At 35.0% G+C, this 20,563-nt stretch overlaps 1 protein-coding gene across 2 annotated transcripts in view; it reads left to right on the plus strand.

Annotated features, from left to right (window-relative positions):
• LOC106874091 (transmembrane protein 72) overlaps positions 1 to 20,563 on the plus strand; it is a 102,722-nt gene that overhangs the window by 80,296 nt on the left and 1,863 nt on the right. For both annotated transcript variants that reach the window (XM_052967900.2, XM_014921691.3), the window contains exons 2-5: positions 9,324 to 9,384; positions 12,079 to 12,150; positions 16,553 to 16,686; positions 19,108 to 19,210. In XM_052967900.2, coding sequence (XP_052823860.1) covers positions 9,324 to 9,384; positions 12,079 to 12,150; positions 16,553 to 16,686; positions 19,108 to 19,210 — 370 coding nt within the window. The remainder of the gene's footprint in view (positions 1 to 9,323; positions 9,385 to 12,078; positions 12,151 to 16,552; positions 16,687 to 19,107; positions 19,211 to 20,563) is intronic.

Consider the following 20,563-nt stretch of genomic DNA (forward strand, 5'->3'; position numbering starts at 1 on the left):
CACATATAATATATTCTTATGGTTAATTTTTAGATACTTGCAAACAGTTCCAGATTTCATCACTAATTCCATTCTCAGTGTGGTTTTCCAGCAATGATGGACCAGTTATTAGCTACATTTTGAGAAAAACTAGTTGAAATTTGGTTTTTTGAAAAAGGTTAGGTTAGAATATGTGAGGTCAAAAATGGGAGGTTAATGCAGAAAATTGACTTTGCATCAAAATATCTTAGTTTATTTCAAATGAAAAGGGTAGGTTAATTGGGTTTTAAAAAATGTGTTCACGGAGAAGAATGTTTAGGTGGAAACCTTACTAGAAAGTTTTATATACAGAAAATGTGTGGATTTAAGTGATGAAAATATTGGTTAATAACTCACTAAATTGACTTTGAATCAAAATTTCTCAGCTATTATAAAAGAAAACTATACAATTATTGTGTTCAAATGAAAGAGCTCTGTGAGGTGAATTTTATGGTGTAAACCTCGTCAAAAAATATTGGCTATAAGAAAAGTTATGTGGCTTTAAGTGATAAAAAAAGAAGTGATCATTTTAACAAGTCAAAATATTTTTGTAATTTTAAGATATTTAGCTTTATAAAAGACAGCATCAGATGTCATAGGTTGCTTAGCTTAATGGTGCAGAGAGCACATAGCTGGAGTTGGTGAGAGGTAGCATTTGATTCTCTGTAGCAACTTGCTTAGCCACTTTTTTTTATTGTTTTCTAAGGGTATTTAGCCAATCTTCTAAACCTGTTTTCACAGCCCTATTACATTTGAGATTTCTTTAGATGAAAACCTTGTCAAAAAATATTTGCTACAAAAAAGTTGTGTGACTTATGTGACAAAAAAAGAAGAAAAAAAAGTTATAATTTTAAGAAATCAAAATATTTTTGTCATTTTGAGGGAAAAATAATATTTGAACTTAAATGAAAGTTCATTGAAACAAATATCCTGGAAAACCCTGTCTAAAAGTATTAAGCATAAAAATTTTTTTGGGTTTTTGTGATTTCATATTAATTTTTTATCACTCTGTTAATGTATGTACATATGTAATATATACATATTAAAAACATTAAAAAAAAACTACAATGCCTTGTGAGTGGATTTGGTAGACGGAAACTGAAAGAAGCCTGTCATATATATGTATATATATATGTATGTGTGTATGTGTTTGTATGTCTGTGTTTGTCCCCCCAACATCGCTTGACAACCGATGCTGGTGTGTTTATGTCCCCGTAACTTAGCGGTTCGGCAAAAGAGACCAAAAGAATAAGTACTAGGCTTCCAAAGAATAAGTCCTGGGGTCGATTTGCTCGACTAAAGGCGTTGCTCCAGCATGGCCACAGTCAAAAGACTGAAACAAGTAAAAGAGTAAAGAGTATCAATTATTTAATTAAAATATAACATTATTTTGTAATAAAAAATTGTTTAAAGATATATTTATTTGTAATGGATATGTTACTATTAATCCTCTGTTATGTTTAGGTGCAAACAAAATCTTTATTTAAAAAATATTTACAAAAGTATCATTTTTTTTTCAATTATAAAAGTAGATATAATTAATTATAATAATAGGAGCATTGCCTGGGAAAAAACTGGACGAGAATGAAAAATGCAGGTGCAGAATCCTAGAATATTCTTAAGTGTTGAACCTGGAAAAGTACCTGGAAAGGTACAGGACAAACAGTAACTAAGTCTGGAAAGGTATAGAACAAACAGTAACTAAATCTGGAAAAGTACTGGACAAGAAAAAGAAAAAAAATACTTAAAATATAGCTGCTGAAGTTAGAATTTGCTAATTAAATTTCTGAAATTGTTCATCAAATAATGTGTGCACTATTTTGTTTTATATAGTTTTATTGCAATTTTTAAAACTTTAAGTTAATATTTTTTATATAAAAAAAATTTGTTAAGCTAAAATATTGGTCTTATTTTTAGTATTATTTTTTTTAAAATTTTATTTTCTTAAAAAAACTCATTATCTAAAAATTTTAAATTACCGATATTGTGTTATAAAGTCGTGTAGAATATATGTAATTCAAAAGAGTGGTACCTTGGATAAGTGTCTTCAACTATAGCCTAGGCTGACCAAAGCCTGGTGAGTGAAATTGGTAGATGGAAACTGAAAGAAGCCCATCATATACACACACACACACACACACACACACACACACACACGTGTGTGTGTGTCTGTGTTTGTCCGTCACCCCTCCCTGACAGTCATTGTTGGTGTGTTTATGTCCCCATAACTTAGTGGTTCAGCTAAAGAGCTGATAGCATACATACAAGGCTTAGAAAATAAGTACTGGGTTGAATTGTTTGACAGGTTTTCAAGGTGGTGCTCCAGCATGGTTGCAGTTTAATGACTGAAACAAGTAAAAGAATATAGGGAAAATTAAGCATGCACAACAAATGAAAGATCCACACAGGACAAAATACAAACAAAGTCAAGACCTTACTCTTTCATCAGCTTCTGTAGAAGTGTATATTTTCTCCAATGTTCCAAAGTTTTGGTGTGAAGACAGGACAACAACAAGTATATGAAATTACATGGAAAGTTAGCTTGTAAGGCTAAGATAATACAGGAAGGATGTTAAACAGTGAGGCCTTTCAACGAGAGCAAAAGTTAATAAACCACAAATGATGGTAGAAAGGGTAATGTTAAGGGAATTTTGAATGATAGTAAGGCATTACCCCTTAGAGAGAGAGAGAGAAAACAAGATGACAAATATACACATATATAAACATATTTATGCTCATTTACATATGCAAGCAAATGTATGCTTATGTACAGATACACATCTGTACAAATATGTAAATACAAACTCACAAACACACGCATGTGCCAAATCTCTGGTGCTTTGACATGGATCCAAAACATTAGTCTCATTCAAAAGGTTATCCTTCAGAGTGAGTTTCTTCCAGAGTGAGGCTTGTCAAATATGCCACAATCACCATCATTAAACCTTTTAAACCACAGCTAACATGTACAGACTTTCACTGCAAGTGGATATACTTCACAAATGTTTTTCATTCTGAAGTGGTACTTTTCTTTCAAGACTCATACAGTAAACAATGGCGAATATGTTGTTTCATAAAGTTCTTGTCCTCCATGGAGTTAATCACTGAAATAACTATGAATGACACATTACTGGAGGGAAGTGATGATATACCCATTTGCAGACAGTTCCAGACCATTTGACTTTGGTTCTGACATGATTGGTTGGTTCATATTTCATAGTGATGAAAAAAATGCAATTACTTTCTGAAGCCCCAAATGTATATAACTATATATTATTTATATAATACTATATACTCAATTTAAAGCGACCAAACCTAAACAATTTACTGACAAAAGATGGGCTGAACCACTGGGAATTGAACACAGCATCAATGCTTACATGGCTCTATACACACCCAATTCAGCCACATAGCCCACCCATCATTTCTGCCAATTTTAATGTATAGATAATTTTAGTCTAGACTATATATATTTATGAATTTGTAAACAAACCCGAAGGTTGTAAATTACAGAGAAGAGCGACACAAATAGATCCTTTTTAATAATAACTATAATCATATATTATTTATATAATAATATGTGCTCTGGAGCCATGTAAGCATTGATGTCATGTTCAATTCTCAGTGGTTCAGCCCATCTTTTTTTCAGTCAATTGTTTAGACTTAATCACTTTAAATGGACCGTATATTATATAAATAATATATAATTATAGTTATTAAAAAGGACCTATTTGTGTTGCTCTTCTCCATAATTTACAGCCTTCAGGTTTGTTTACAGATTTATATATATTACTCTTTACTGGAGCACCGCCTTTAGTTGAGCAAATCGACCCCAGGACTTATTCTTTGGAAACCTAGTACTTATTCTATCAGTCTCTTTTTGCCGAACTGCTAAGTTACGGGGACGTAAACACACCACCATCGGTTGTCAAGCGATGCTGGGGGGACAAACACAGACATACAAACATATTACACACTCATACATATATGCATACATATATACGACGGGCTTCTTTCAGTTTCTGTCTACCAAATCCACTCACAAGGCTTTGGTTAGCCCGAGGCTACAGTAGAAGACACTTGCCCAAGGTGCCACGCAGTGGGAATGAACCCGGAACCATGTGGTTGGTAAGCAAGCTACTTACCACACAGCCACTCCTATATATATACTAGACTAGACTAAAATAATCTATACATTAAAATTGGCTGAAATTGATGGGTAGGCAGTGTGGTTGAATTGGGTGCATACAGAGCCATGTAAGCATTAATGTCATGTTCAATTCCCAGTGGTTCAGCCCATCTTTTTGCAGTCAATTGTTTAGGTTTAATCGCTTTAAATGGAGCATATATTATCATATAAATAATATATAATTATAGTTATTAAAAAATACCTATTTGTGTTACTCTTCACTATAATTTGCAACCTTCTGATTTGTTTACAAATTTCATTATCGTTTAATGTCTGCCTTCCATGCTAGCATGGGTGGGACTATAAATATATACATATATATGTATATAAGTGTATATTTATATCTCTGTATGTTTATATCTCTGTATGTTTATATCTCTGTATATCTTGTAAATGTGAGATATGTGTGTAAAAGTAAATGTCTAGATTAGAAAGTGACTGTTGGTCATCCTATGGCTATATATCTGTCCATATTCTCCTACTAACATTTACACTTTTTGCTGCTATAAAAAATTCTCTTTGGTTCATTTTCTTTTGTTAGTGAGATATCTGTTAATCTGGCCAAGTTTAAGTAATTTTCAAACTGGGAAAGAACAGTCTGCCATATGTTGGCTTCTAAATTAATTTGAACCTCTAGAATGTTTCCTTCTTCTCTTATAAACACAAGAACTAATGCACTTCAGTTCTGATGTCAACTCTGATGATGTGAAGATATATTTATTACATTCAGTAATTCCATTTGATAATTTTTCACTGAAACATATGTAAGAATGCTATAGGTAAATGATTTCACAACAAACTCTCCAGTCTTATCTTTTTCCCAATATATCTGTCTGTATATGTGTGTATATATATTTATCTGCATGTTTGTGTATGCATACTCACACACACACACTTTTTCCTCATACCTTTAACTTCAATTCAGTATAGTTTTTTTGTGTCAACTATGGTGTGTGTGTGCATTCATTCGTTCATTCAGAGTATGATTTTGTGCCAAAATCATGTCAGCTGACTCACATACAAAACATTGGAGTGAATTAAATTACTGATTTATTGAACTACTCAACTAATGAATGACACTGCCACAGGTTTGAACTCACCTAAAACTTACTATTTTCCTACCACCTTCAGCAAAACATGTCAATCTTCTTGCCTTTGTCAATCCTACCTCATATCTTACAGTAGAATGTCTTGTCTAAAGTTTGTAGCTAAATTGCCAGAGACAAATAGAAAAAGAAATTGTCTATTTATCTCAGTTGTACAACTTATATATAATATCCCACTCAGTCTTGGTCAATCTCAGTTGTACAACTTATATATAATATCCCACTCAGTCTTGGTCAATCTCAGTTGTAAATCTTAAGTATAAACACCCATTCTATTTTAGTCAACTTCCACTGTAAACCTTAATCAAAACAACCCTAGCTGGTAAGCCTTAAGTAAAGCACATTATCTTATTTCAAGTTAACTTCAGCTACTCCACTTAGGTCAAGCTCAGTTACATGCCTTAAACATGACACACCATGCTACTTATCCACACCACTCTAGTCACCTGACTCAATCTCATGTATAACCCTGAGTCAGGTGACATCATTTTATTTATATATCAGTCATCATTGCAAATATAAAGTGAGAGCTGTCACTAATGTGATGGCAATGTGTGTGTGTACAGGGTGACTCCAAAAAAATGGGTACTTTTGAAAAACCCAACAAAATAGGAAAAATCCAAATCCAACAAAAAAATTGATTGACAGTTACCAAACAAATAAAATGGCAACTTTTGAAATGCGTAATGGCAACCGTGTAGTACTGTACATTTGGCAGCACTGTGGTACAGTGAGCTTCACACAGAAACAACCTTGTAATTTAATAATCATGGATCAGTAGAACAGATAACAGCATGCTTTCACCATAAAAATGCTTTACAAAGACAACAATAGTTTGGAGGGTGTACAGCGTGAGTTCCAATGTCATCTTAATTTAGGGCATCATGGTCAGGTTCCCTCAAAACACGCGATAAAAAGGTGGATTAAAAACTTTGAAGAGACGTGGATCAGTTTTGAAAAAGAAACTGACAGGACAACCAAGAAGTGTTCATACTCCATAGAATATTGAGACTCTACATGTCTTACAGCGCCCATGTTGTTCAGCTCATAAGCAAGCAGCTGCAGTAAGGTTGTCCTGAGAGAGTGTTTGCCGAATTTTCTATTTTGACTTAAAATTTCATCCGTACAAGCTGCAGACTGCAGATCATGCAAAAACTGATGGAGAATGATCACCAATTGCAATTAGATTTCTGTCAAAAAATTAGGGAGACATAAATGAAAAGAACGAATTTCTGGACAAACTGTGGATGTCAGATGAGTCTCATTTTCATCTCACAGGTTATATGAACAAACAGAACTATGGTTACTGGGCAGACAGCAACCCTAAAGAACTTCATGAATGCCCTTTACACAGCAGCAAGGTGACAGTATGGTGTGCAGTTTCACCGTACAAGGTCATCAGGCCTTTTTCAAAAATGAAGTGAGGATCACACCAATTGTCCCTTTGGATCGATATGTTGAGATGCTGCAATCTTTTGTTGTACCTGCATTGAACAGTTTTCCACACAACTTCATGATGGTGCGACATCGCACACTACAAGGCAGTCAATGGCACTTGTGTAAGATTTGCTTGGTAACTGTGTCATCTCAAGCTTTGGTGACATTCACTGGCCCCAAGATCACCAAATTTGTCCGTTTGTGATTTTTACTTGTGGGGTTACTTTAAGAGTCTACATGGCTTAACCAAGGACACTGGATTAACTGAAACAAAAAATTCAAGATGAAATTCGTGGTATACCAACTGAGATGTTGCACCAAGCGATGGGGAACCTCAACAGCAGATTGACAGAATGCATATGTAGAAGAGGATGCCATCTACAGGATATAATTTTCAGACATTGCTACTTTGGATTACTAATTATTAAAAGGCAAATTCTTTACTTTTTGTCAATAAAGTTTTGTTGTTGGATTTGAAGTTTTCCTATTCTTGTTGGGTTTTTCAAAAGTTCCTGTTTTTTGGGGATCACCCACACTCTCTCTCTCTCTCTATCATCATCATCATCGTCGTCGTCGTTTAACGTCCGCTTTCCATGCTAGCATGGGTATATATATATATATATATATATATATATATATATATTTAGAGAGAGAAAGAAAGAAAACTCCAAATGACCTGTCCGTGTTTTCTTTGTATTATCTATCTGGATGTTTTATCCCTTTCTTGTGTCACCTAACTGTCTTGATGTTTTGTGTCCCATTCTGTATTATATATATTAGATTTTTACTTGTTTCAGTCATTTGACTGCAGCCATGTTAGAGCACCATCTTGAAGGTATTTAGTTGAACAAATCGACCCCAGAATTTATTTTTCAAGCCTAGTACTTATTTTATCAGTTTTTTTTGTTTTTTTTTGTTGAACTGCCAAGTTATGGGTACGTAAATACACCAGCACCAGTTGTCAAGGTTTCTTGTAGTTTCTATCTACCTAATATACTCTCAAGGCTTTGGCCGGCCCAAGGCTATAATAGGTGACATTAGTCCTAGGTGTCACACTGTGGGACTGAACCTGGAACCATGTGGTTAGGAAACAAGTTTCTTACCATACAACCACACCTGTGTTTATATATATATATATATATATATATATAATGTTGTGATGAGTGTGTGTTGGGGGTGGTTGGGAGTATCATATGGCTATGTGTGCGTGTGGTATTGAGTCCCTTTTTGTCTGTAAGTTGCAGTGTGATCTTCATCAGAAGATTATACATTCTGCATAATGCTGAAGTTTATCACAGAAACACACATTTCCTTATAATTTATTCATATGTCAATTAGTGCTGATTGGTGCAGTCATAGGGGAATATTGGAATACTCATTAGAAAAAAAAAACAGTCTGTTCATTGGACAAAGTTGAGTTTAGCAACAAGATGATAAAGAATGGTGTCTCTGCAACAGTAGTAGCGTATATAATAGACTTTCTGTTTGTAGTAGTTATATATACAATAGGCTTTCAATTCATGGTAGCTGGATTTGCAATAAGCTTCCTATGTGTGGCAGCAGAGTGTAATAAGTCTCTTATACAAGGTAGGTGCTGAAAAGTTCCTGGATTTGGGTAAAAGAAATATTGAAGGATCAGCTAATTATGATTTTCTTCAACATATTCCCTTCAGATTCACACACCTACTGCAGCGGTCCTTCAGTTTTTGTAAGCCCTGTAAAAGAACTTGGGAGGTTGGACCTCCAACCAAACCTTTCACAATACCCTAAAAGCCAGGAACTATACAGCACCCCCTTGTGTGTGTGTGTGTATATATATATATATATATATATATATATATATACGAGGGTTACTGAAAAGTTCCTGGCTTTGAGTAAAAGAAAATACAGGAGGATCAGTTAATTTTGATTTTATTCAACAAATTCCCCTCTCAAATTCACACACTTATTGCAGTGCTCCTTCAGTTTTTCTAAGCTCTGTAAAAGAACTCAGGAGGGTGGGCCTCCAACCAGGCCTTTCATAATACCGTTAAAGCCAGGATTCCTTTAACGGTATTATAGGATTCCTTTAAGTGGGTAGGTGGTTGGTGTGTACTAGGCTTCTTGTGTGTGTGTGTGTACGTTTCTTAGATGGAAACCAAAAGGAGCCAATTGTGTTTGTGTTCTTCTCCTAACATCATGTGATAGTTGTAAGTAAGCATCATCATCATCATCATCATACAAACAGTATCATTCATTTCTAGTCTTCTGGCCAAGGAGAAATATTACAGGAAGGGCATATGGCCATAGAAAATACGCTTCAACAATTTCCAACTAACCCTGCAACAGATACATGGACATTGAAACAGTGATAGATAGATGGATATAAAATTAAATTAACACCACAAAAATACAATAGATAACAAAATAAAAATTATTGTATTTGGTTCACATTCAGAAATAAAATGTCGTTAATATTTCAATTGTAAGACCTGCATCTCCAAGATCAGGATGTGGTTATGATTTTATGATTGTAACCATTAATGAAGATGATACTGAGGGATTAATTGTGTTTTTTTTTTTATATTCTGCAGGGTTCTGGGGAGTTGGTATAGAGACTGCTGTGTTTCACCGTACAATTGCCATATATTTCATGTAAGTATTAATTACTAATCCTTTACTTTACCTTTTACCCATAATTAAGGCTGTTTCTTTCAGTTCTTTGCTTCATGCCTATTTAAGGGTCATCTTTCAGTCTTTTGCTTTTACTCTTACTCTTTTACTTGTTTCAGTCATTTTGACTGTGGCCATACTGTAGCACCGCCTTTAGTTGAGCAAATCGACCCCCAGGACTTATTCTTTGGAAGCCTAGTACTTATTCTCTCTGTCTCTTTTGCCAAACCGCTAAGTTACAGGGACGTAAACACACCAGTATCGGTTGTCAAGCAATGTTGGGGGGACAAACACAGACACACAAACATATACACACACATACATATATATATATATACGACGAGCTTCTTTCAGTTTCCGTCTACCAAATCCACTCACAAGGCTTTGGTTGGCCCAAGGCTATAGTAGAAGACACTTGCCCAAGGTGCCACGCAGTGGGACTGAACCCGGAACCATGTGGTTGGTAAGCAAGCTACTTACCACACAGCCAAAAAGAAACAAGGCAGTCCTTTACTTCCACTCCTTCATTCATTTTAACATCTCTTTTTCCATGCTGGCATGGGTTAGATGGGAAGTTATTTTCAGTAAGATTTTACAGCTAGATGCGCTTCCTGTCACCAACTCTTGCCTGTTTTTCAAGTAACAGATTTTCCTTTATTCCACAAGTCATTTAACCCTTTAGCATTTAAACTAACCAGATCCAACTCAAATATCATGCTTGTTTTATGATCAAACTGGCTACATTCAACTTCTCACACTTACCCTACAATGTCATACTAAAAATAAACAGGCACATCATCAAACTCTCAATGCAAAAAGATAATGGATATTTAATTGAAAACAATGTGAATAAATAAGCATTACATTAGACAGAATAATCTGAATGCGAAAGGGTTAAAGTGCATTACAACTGTAATAATGTCAACATTATTAATGTTTTGCTCAAGCAACAAACATAGACTATCAACATTCACACACAAACGCATGGTGGGCTTCTTGTGGCTTCTGTCAACCAGATTCACCCACAAAACACAGATTGATCCTTGGCCATAGTAGAAGACATTTACCCAAGGTGTCATGCAGTGGAACCAAACCTGAAATCATGTGGTTGCAAACTGAACTTGTTAACCACACAGCCATGCCTGCTCTTATAAGTTAAGATGTTTTCTTTCAGTTTTTTTTCTTCACCCTCACCCCTATCTTAAAAGCCAGGCACCAATCTTTTGCTTTAATCCTTTTAAACCCTTTAGTGTTCAGGTTACTCTGTCAAATGTAATGCTTATTTATTTATATTGCTTTGAATTAATCATACATCATCTCATACCTCTAAAATTTCTGCTATGTGATTGTTTATTTTTAGAATGACATAGTAGGGTAGGTATGAGAGGCTTGATCTGACCAGTTTGAACATAAAGCAGATACAATATTTTGACCGGATATCGCCAGTTAAAATGCTAAAGGTTTGAAGGTGCTTCACCTGTATATAAAATATTTTGTATAGGTCTTTTTACTTGATCCCTTTTGTTAGTGGTGAGGAAACAGGAAGTTAAGTCGACCCTTTGGCAGTCAGATTAGTTTGTTAAATGTAATGCTTATTTATTCACATTGGTTTGAATTAATAATGCATCATTTTGTAACTTTGAGATGAGACTGTTTACTTTTAGTTTGAAATTGTAAGGTAGATATGAGAGACTGTATTTAACCAGTTTGGACATAAAACAAATGGAATATTTTAGCTGGATATGGTCAGTTTAAATGCTAAAGGGTTAAATATGTTAGTGTTTTGCCCAGTCAATCAATGTATATGTATCTATCTCATACATGTAAGATATTGATTCTTCCAAATATCTATTAACAGGTAGGATGGAAGAGAGTTTATCCTAGCTCTAGGATAAACTCTCTTGTGACTAAACAACAGCCACCACAACGTTCTGTTTACATTAAGGTAGACTGTATAGACTGTACCTTTACATGGTACCTAGTTACATGTATGTGGACTGTGCATACTGCATCATATTTATAGTGAAGTAGAATGAATATATATACAGTTTTTATTTTTTTCCTTCTGCTATTATCATACCTTTTCACTGTCTAACACCCAGTATTTTTCACACATACACGCACACATCTGTACACACAAAGATACATACTCTTTCCCATAACTGCAGACACACACTTTTTTTACACTTCCATACACATACTCAATTGCAACAGAATCCCACACTCAGATACACACACACACACACACACACACACACACACACACACACACACACACACACATCTGTATCATTTTATTAGTGGTGTTGTGGGTGTGGCAGTCTGTCTACATGATCTGATTCTGGTTCTGCAAGTTATGTAGATTGTTTATATTTAATCCATTTGTAACATTCACATGGGACCGCATGGAAAGGTGGTAATAGTGTGGTAGTGGTGTCGGTGGTGGTGGTGGTGAAGTGTGTTAACCTTTCACTGTGTTAATTGTTCACTGTATTAACCTTTCACTAATTTAACCCCTTCACTGTGTTAATTCTTTAGTCCTTCGTGGTGTTAACCTTTCACTGTTAACCCTTCATTATGTTAACTCCTCTCTGTGTTAACCTTCCACTATGTTAACTTTTCACTAAGCTAATCCTTCAATGTGTTAATCCATCTTTGTTATTCTTTCATCTACAGCTTCACAGCACTCATCCTTCTTTTCCTTGAGATTGTATTCCTGATTGACATTTGGCTGTCTCTCTGCATCAGGTAAGTGGTCATTGTCTCTGTCTCCTTACTGTCCAACACACTCTCACACCCTACTCTGATTATCACAGCCTTCTGTGCTTACCATACTCCTAGAGAGGCTATATTTCTCTCTGTCACACATGTACACACATGCATACACACAACCATGGAGGCACACAGTAACAAATGTAACAGACTTAGTATCACATAAGCATAACCACCACATACACACACACTCAGAAACATATATGCTCAGAAAGTACATTTCTTCATGCTAATGTACACCAAGCACCATGCAGTACAGTACATCACACATTACATTACTCTTCATCACACACAGGTGGAAGGAGCCTCTACATGGTTGCTCAACCTATAAGAAGTAACAGTCAAATCTCCCTTCTATCACACCCTATCATCTTTTAAAAAGCACATGCTAATTAGTTTAGTCCATGGTAGGAATTCTATCTAGGTAAACTTTACCTTCCGTCTCTCTGGTTTTGATAAAATAGAGTACCAGTCTTATATTGGTAGGGTAAATGCTATCAACTAACCCCCTCCCTTCAAAATTGCTGGCTTTGAATCTAAATCAGAAAATTAAAATATTATTGTCATTATTTAGGAGGTAAGTTGTTAGCATGCCAGGCAAAATGCTTGTTAGCATTTAATCTGTCTTTACATTCTGGGTTCAAATTCTGCCGAGGTTGACTTTGCCACTTGTCCTTTTGGGGTCAATAAAATAACTACCAGTTGAGCTCTGAGGCCAATGCAATCAACTTGCTCCCATCCATCCCCAAATTTCAGGCCTTGTGCCCGTAATAGGAATTGGCACTGGAGTCGATGTAATCAACTTATCTCACTCCTTCAAACTTGCTAGCATTGTGCCAAAATTTGAAACCATTATTATTATTATTAATTAAGGCGGTGATGATGATGACGAAGGTGGCAAGTTGGTATGGGAAAAAACAGCAATAGCAACACCACTACTACACTAGATGGCACTATTCCATATCATCAACATACCACAGCATACTTTAACCAAAATACAACAGTTTAGTGTAAATGCCTTTAGTCTTCAATGCACCAGAGTAGAAGTATGCAAGTTAGCAAAATTAATTCAGGCACAGTGAGTTAATAAAATTTTAAGTATAAATGAATATGACTACATAGTTAAGTATGCTTCTCAACCACATGGTTTCAGATTCAGTCACATGGTGTGGTACACTTTGGGGAAAGTGTCTTCAACTATAGCCCTGAGCTGACCAAAGCCCTGTGAGTGGATTTTGTAGATGGAATCTGAAAGAAACCTGTTGTATGTTTCCTTATCATGAGATTGCATGACAGTTGTAAGCAGGTGTCTCCATCATACAAGTGGCTTTGTGCTTCCAGTCTTCTGTAAGATATGTCTGGTCTGGAGTAAATACTGCTTGGGTCAGACAGAACTGAGGCAGATTTTCTGTAGCTGGATGCCCTCTTGATTGCCAACCCTCACCTGATTTTAAGTTAGCTAATATTTACTCCATTGTCATTGTTCTGGTGATGACAATGATGATCAAATGAACTGACAGCTAAGTCAATTAGTGTTAACATTTAATACATGGACTATAACTAGAAATAAATATGTATAACCTTGGATGCCAATCATACAACCCATCTCATCACCGTTTCCTCTGTTTCTTCCATGTCCTCTTCCCCAGTATTATCTACTCGGTCACCCTCTCCTTTTCCACTGTCTCACAAGTATAAATCTGTTCATCTTGTAATAATTCCAGCACCAAAGAAAAGTCTCTTTACATTCAGAGTTCAATTGCCATCAAGGTTTTTCTGACGTTTCATATTTCCAGGGTTGATAAAATAAGTATGGAGTCAAGAACTGAAGTTGTTTGAATAGATTATTTATCTTCTTCGAAATTCTCTGGGTTTGTGCTTATGTAAGAAACCCTTATTTAATTCAATTAAAGCAGAAAATGACAAAAAAATTATCAATCATTGATTGATTAATTTTGATTGATATTGTATTTTCATCATCATATCCACTTTTCCATGCTCACATGGATCGGACAGAATTATTGTTGAGGCAAATTTTCTATGGTCAGGTGCACTTCTTATCACCAACCCTCACCTGTTTCCATGTAAGGTAATTTCTCTCCATAACCAGACATGTTTTCATGGAAGATTAGGAACAAAGAAGACTGCTTGCATAACAGTGACATTTATTTACAACTATCACACATTATTTAGGTACACACATGTACCTATGTACATGACAGGCTTCTTTCAGCTTCCATCTACCAAATCCACTCATAAGGTTTTAACTAGGCCTTTATTAGAAGACAGTAGCCTAGGCTGCTATACAGTGGGACTGTACTCAGAACTGTGTGTTTGAGATGTAAACTTCTTACCACACAGCCATGCTTGTACCTGTTGTACTAAAAACTGTCTTGATGAAAGTAAGCTATCTATCCTATCAAATCATTAGAAGATTACGTAGCACTGTTTTGTCATGTTCCTTTCCTTGATTAAGTATTAAAATATCGTGCTTGGTGTCTGAGGAAGGCCAATAAATATTTTTCTCTTGTGAAATTTTACTTTTTTTTTAATATTATTTCTATGTGGTGGATGAAGTTTTGGTTAACAATGCATAAAACCAGAAAAATAAAAATAAAAAGTATTGTGTTCAGCCACATTACTTCTTTAGACATTGGCTGCTGTATTACATATAACAGTTACTACTTTTAAAAACTGATTGCATGTGGAAAGAAAGATCTCTTTTGTTTTCATTAATTAGTTTTCGGGTCAATATTGGGTCAAATATTTCTAAAAGGAATGGGAAGTGGAGGTGTACATGGAATGGTAGGTAGAGTATATATACATGGAATGTCACTCTACTTGTTTAATTATGCTTTTACTAACTTCTTGTTTTAATTACTTTTCTTCAATAAAAGTAAATAAAATTATACTATTTATGTGGGAAATATATGAATATTGTTGACATTCTATTGTGATCAACAGTCAGGTGATTTTAGATCAACATACTTTGAGACGTGTGTGTGTGTTAGATATTAAGACAAAAGTGTTATAAAGTGGAGGAAGTCACTGGAGAATTAACAAACATCTTTAATAGGAATTTGCACAAGTGAATACAGTCCTTGATGACAGGACATTGATAATAGTAATATATCACAAGGGCCCAGGATGTTCTCGAATAAAGTTGTTACATTTCTTGATATTAAAAAAGCCATTTCCTCATTACTATTTTATATCTATTTTATTTTTCTTGCTAACGTCGCTGGAGTGGTGTATTTGTAGCAACAAATATGTTAAGATACAAAAAAAGCATAGAAGTTTGTTTTTGTTTTGTATAATTAGATAAACTGTAACTAGTGTATTCATCACAAGAGCAATACAGCGACTGTAATAATATACGAACTTATAACAATATGGCCAGCGGTCCAATTCATTAACCTTACAACTGTTGCGTCGCATCACTACCGTTTTGCCTCGTATAGTAGATAATATTTCTCCGTCAGAGAGAAGTCGCTAGTATATTTTCAGACAGAATTTCCAGGGCGATTTGGTATTTGTTTGGCGGTAGTAAAATGTGGCAATGTATGGTACAAAGATACACTATAATCCTGCAAAATATTTGAACACAACGTCTATGCATAGCGTGTTTAGAATAAAAAGGAGTTATGCATTTCGCTGGATTGTCATTAAAGATTAATAGATAGTAGCAACAAACTGACTAGTTCAAGTAACTCACCACGTTCTAGCCTGCATTTTACCTCCGGTCGACTATAGAAAATTATTATTAGATTATATACAGTATAAATCTATTAAAGTTGTAACGAGTACTTGATACATCTTAATTAGGCAAGCCAGCTAGAAAACAGGGGCGGTAACTCTAAATGACAAGTATACAAGGGTAGACTACTTATTTCACTAAACAAGGAAATGGTCTCGCATGTGATATAAATTAAGCTGGTTTGTAATAGAAGTGGGGATAAGTGAGAAAAATTGCAACGTTCTCTTCCCTTTTCTTACGTCTTTTTTTTTTCATTAATCTAAGAAATTATTGTTTTTGTTATGCTGATTTCATTTTATTAGAGACGCACACTAACTTTGTAGGAAGTGGGTAACACAGTCGATGTCGTTGACCACACTGCGTTACTGGTACTTATCGAGCCAATGAGAGAACCTCAACATGGTCACACGGCCTACTAGAAATAGCAACCAAATCTCACCCCATTTCTTTCCATCCTAAAAATGGACACGCTGGATATATGTGTGTGTGTGTATATATATGCATATATATATTAGTATTTAGCAGAAGCAACAGAGTAACTTAAGGTCCGTGAGTTTTGTGCATTGATTTTAGTGAGATTTTGTTGCCATTTTTTAACTTGTATATATTTGTCTCTTTCAGTGATGATTCCACATGTATGAAACTTTGGCAGTATGTTTTGTGGATTGACACATGGAAAAAAGGAATCTTGTACATTCTTCTTTGCTGGCCCAGTTTTTTACATTTACAAAATCCTATTCTTGGTATTTTAGCAGGTAAGTCCCTTTATTCTTACTGCAGTTCTTTTTTTTATTCCTTCTACCTTAACTTTTTTATCTACTGTTGTCTCTGGTGGTTGTGGTGCACCAGTGTTGAAAAAGATAATTCTCCTCTGGATTGTAGTTTGTCACAGGTTATATGTATATGAGAGTATAGCTACCCAGTACTGCAACATTATGAAACAGTCTGGCCTGTATATCTATCAAACTCTGTGTTAACTGTTTGATGCTGTAACCATATACCAGTCAAAGCCTACATTTCTATATCTGTCTTATCATACTATGACCTGCTTTTACTTTCTTATTAGAACTGCTTCACTTTGCTTATATCACTAAGGTCCTTTGGAAGGACATGAACATTATAGTGTTATTAGAAATTAATAGTATCAATCATTGTCATCGTTGTTTTAACGATAATGATTTTCTATGTTTGCATATGTCGGATGGAATTCATTGGGCCAGGTTTTTAATGGATGGATGCTCTTCCTGTTACCAACACTTATCTGTTCCCAAGTAATGTAATTTTTGCTCCTGGTCAGACTTGTTTTCACAAAGGATTGGAAATAGACACTACTTGTATGATGGTGACACTTGTTCACAACTATCATGTGATATCAAAACAAAAAATCAATCCCAAAATCATGTACTTAGGAGGCAGACTTCTTAACAACATAGCCATGCCTATTCCTAGTGATACTATAAATTAATAGTATCTAAGTAATAAAAATTCAGCATTATCATCATTACATTTATTAAGAGTGGTAAATTCTGAGTTCAGATCAGAGAAGAACTGAGTTTGCTTTTCATTATTCCAGAGTCAATAGACTCACTTTCTTTCTGGTACATTGGTTGAATCAATTGTATCATCTCCTCAAAACATTTTACTTGGTACCATCGTTCGCAATTATTAAAATTTTTTGGTGGGATGGTCATGGCAGAATCAGTAACATATCTAACAAACTACCTTGAGAATCTAGTTACAGCCATTCAAATTTCATTAGTAATAACTTTGCTTTGCATCTTTCTTAATTAGTTAAATTTAAAGTATTGACCAAGTTGCACTCTTATGTCTGTGTTATGAACAGTGTTCCCTCTTATTTTTGGCTCTAAGTGTTTGAGAAAATTTGCTTGTGCACAAATTTTTGCCTCTCATTGCAAAATATGTGTGTATCTATGTAAATAACTATCACTGATATTTTCCTTCAATTAGAAAAATTTAGTGTCATCTTGAAAACCTTCCTTCATAATACATGTGTACATGCCCATGTACACAACTTCGATAGATCATGAGCTGTGAAGTATCATTCATCATCATCATCATACATCCATTTTCCACACTAACATGCCTTGAACAGTTTGACCAAGAAGTTGGAGGATCACATTGTGTTCCAATGTCTGTTCTGGCAGGGTTTCTGCAGTTGGATTATATTCCTAACACCAATAATTGTACAGTGTGTACTGGGTTTTTTTTTTGGTTTTTTTTTTTTTTACAAAGCATCTGAAGGTCTTCCACAACTGAAGAATAAGGCAGAGAGTATGATGATTCTGGGAGAGGCTAAATATGATGTGAGCAACAGATATATAGTTATGAGAATGATAGTCTATACACTGTTTGATTGGGTGAGTAGGTAAGGGACAGACAAATGGAAGAAAGGATTAGTGTCAGGTGTTGGTAAGAAAAAGAGAGACAGAGAAACTGGAGTGATGTTGGTTGTGTAGAAGAGACCCACTGCTATCGTATATTATAAGTAAAGTATATGCTGAATATGGGAGAGGAAAGTAACATAAAAGAGAGAAATAGGTGAGGGTGATAAAGAATCCAAAGAGAGTCAGTAGAGGAAAGAATAAGTTTTGGAGTTAATGGAGGTTGGCCAGAGAAGGTGGATAGGAGTTAAGAGAAGCTGTGGGGAGAGAAATGAGATAGAGGACAGAGGAGGGTTGGATGAATGCAACGAAAGCAGTGGTGGAAAGAGAGCCTGGATGGTACATAGGCATGGGAAGTGGGTATAAATGCAGGAAAAGCATCTTTGACAGGGAAGCTGTGGAGAGAATTCTGTGAAAGTATTGTGAAGAGAGAGAAAAGTTGGCAAGTATCAGAGGTTGTGGGGAGAGGTGAGAAACTAGAAGGTACCATAGAAGTGGAAAGGAGAGTGGTATAAATTATTATTAAGTGGTGAGCTGGCAGAATCATTTAAGTTTTGGGGAAAATGCCTTGTGTTTCTTCCAGTTCTTAACGTTGAGTTCAAATTGTGCTTAAGTCAACTTTGCCTTTCATCCTTTTAGGGTCAATAAAATACAATAAAAAAAATCAAGTACCAGAATCAATGGTATACGCTTGCCCCCACACCTTAAAATTACAAGCCTTGTGCCAAAATTTGAAACATTATTTTTACATTTTTCTTTTCTCTTCTTTGCTAGGTGTTATGCTTCTTATATGTGCCATTTTATACATTACAAGAACATTTGAAACTTGGCCTGTACAAGAGTCTGAGAAAACTGAAGAGACTGACACATATGACAGGTAAATTGGTCTTTTTTTTTTTCCAATTCTCTTTGGAGATCCGTTAATTTTATAATACATTGCTAACCCTTCTGATACCAACCTGCCTTAAATTAGCCTTGATCCTATTATATAAACTTACTGTCTTGAAGTAATTTAACTTACAATCTTACATCAAAATTTCATGTTAATTTATGATCCAAACACCATCTTAATAATGACAAAGTTATTTTACTAAATCCATTATTCTCAAAATTAACTGAAACAATGGTAGTGCATTTTAATAGAAATTTGGTAATAAAAGGGCTAACAAGTAGGGATTTCTATTATGACAGACTGAAAATATTAGAATGGTACGAACTTGTAAGCTAAGATTTCATATCCATTGCAACTGTTTTGTTGTTTCTGGAAGAACACTTAATTCTTCACTGTTCTCAGTCTACCGATCTGTGAAGAATTTATTCCAGTTTCTTCTGAAGAAAGCTATATAATGTATGCTGGTACAATTCAATGTTTTTTCTGTTGTCTGCTTGTCTTCATAAAGTGGAATTTTGAAATGAGATAAAACTGCTAAACTTAACATGTTACATAAATTAGTGAATGCCACACTGAATGATGTACACTAAAGTGGGTCTCATTCCTAAGAAGGGCTTCTTCTCTGACCCTTCCAACTATTGACATATTGCTCTCACATCCAACATTTGAAATGCAATGAGAAGTCATTAACACTCACTTACTTACTGCAACACCCTGAGTCTCTTTCACACCTCAGTGATCTCTAGCATGATTTCTGTAAAGCCAGTTTTACTGAATTCTCACGTTTAGCAAAAGTAATAGTGTTTCATTTTACATCAGCAGAGCTTTTAACTGTGACTGATATAAGAACTTCTTAACTAAGCTACCCTTCTATGGGCCCCTACCATCTCTCATTGCTTGGTTTATCCTCAAAAGAACATAGGTGCTGCCCTTCCTCCAAGGCTATGACATAAAGAAAATACATCAGTAAATTTACTATAGTGACGTTGACATGGAAAATTTGGTACTTATTCTTGTCAGCATCTTTGGGAACTGACCTAATGTAGAATAAAATAATCACTGAAATGCCTAGAGTGAATTTGAACTCATGACATCCAAATTGATAACACTTTTAGGGTAACTGTTATATTTCTTGTTTCTACAGGTCTTGTTTTTGCAGGTCTAAAATTCATGCTTTAAAGCAAATATTTTTGATGTTTCTCCATTGTGAAAACTAATTTTGTTAAGTACAATTAAATTGCTACATTGAGTTTAACCCTTTAGCATTAAAATAACTCTATCAAATGCAATGCTTATTTATTCCTATTGTTTTCAATTAATCATGTATCATCTTGTAGC

This window comes from Octopus bimaculoides, chromosome 5 (genome assembly GCF_046866305.1).
Source record: "Octopus bimaculoides isolate indiv1 chromosome 5, ASM4686630v1, whole genome shotgun sequence".
In the NCBI taxonomy this organism is placed as follows: Eukaryota; Metazoa; Mollusca; class Cephalopoda; order Octopoda; family Octopodidae; genus Octopus; species Octopus bimaculoides.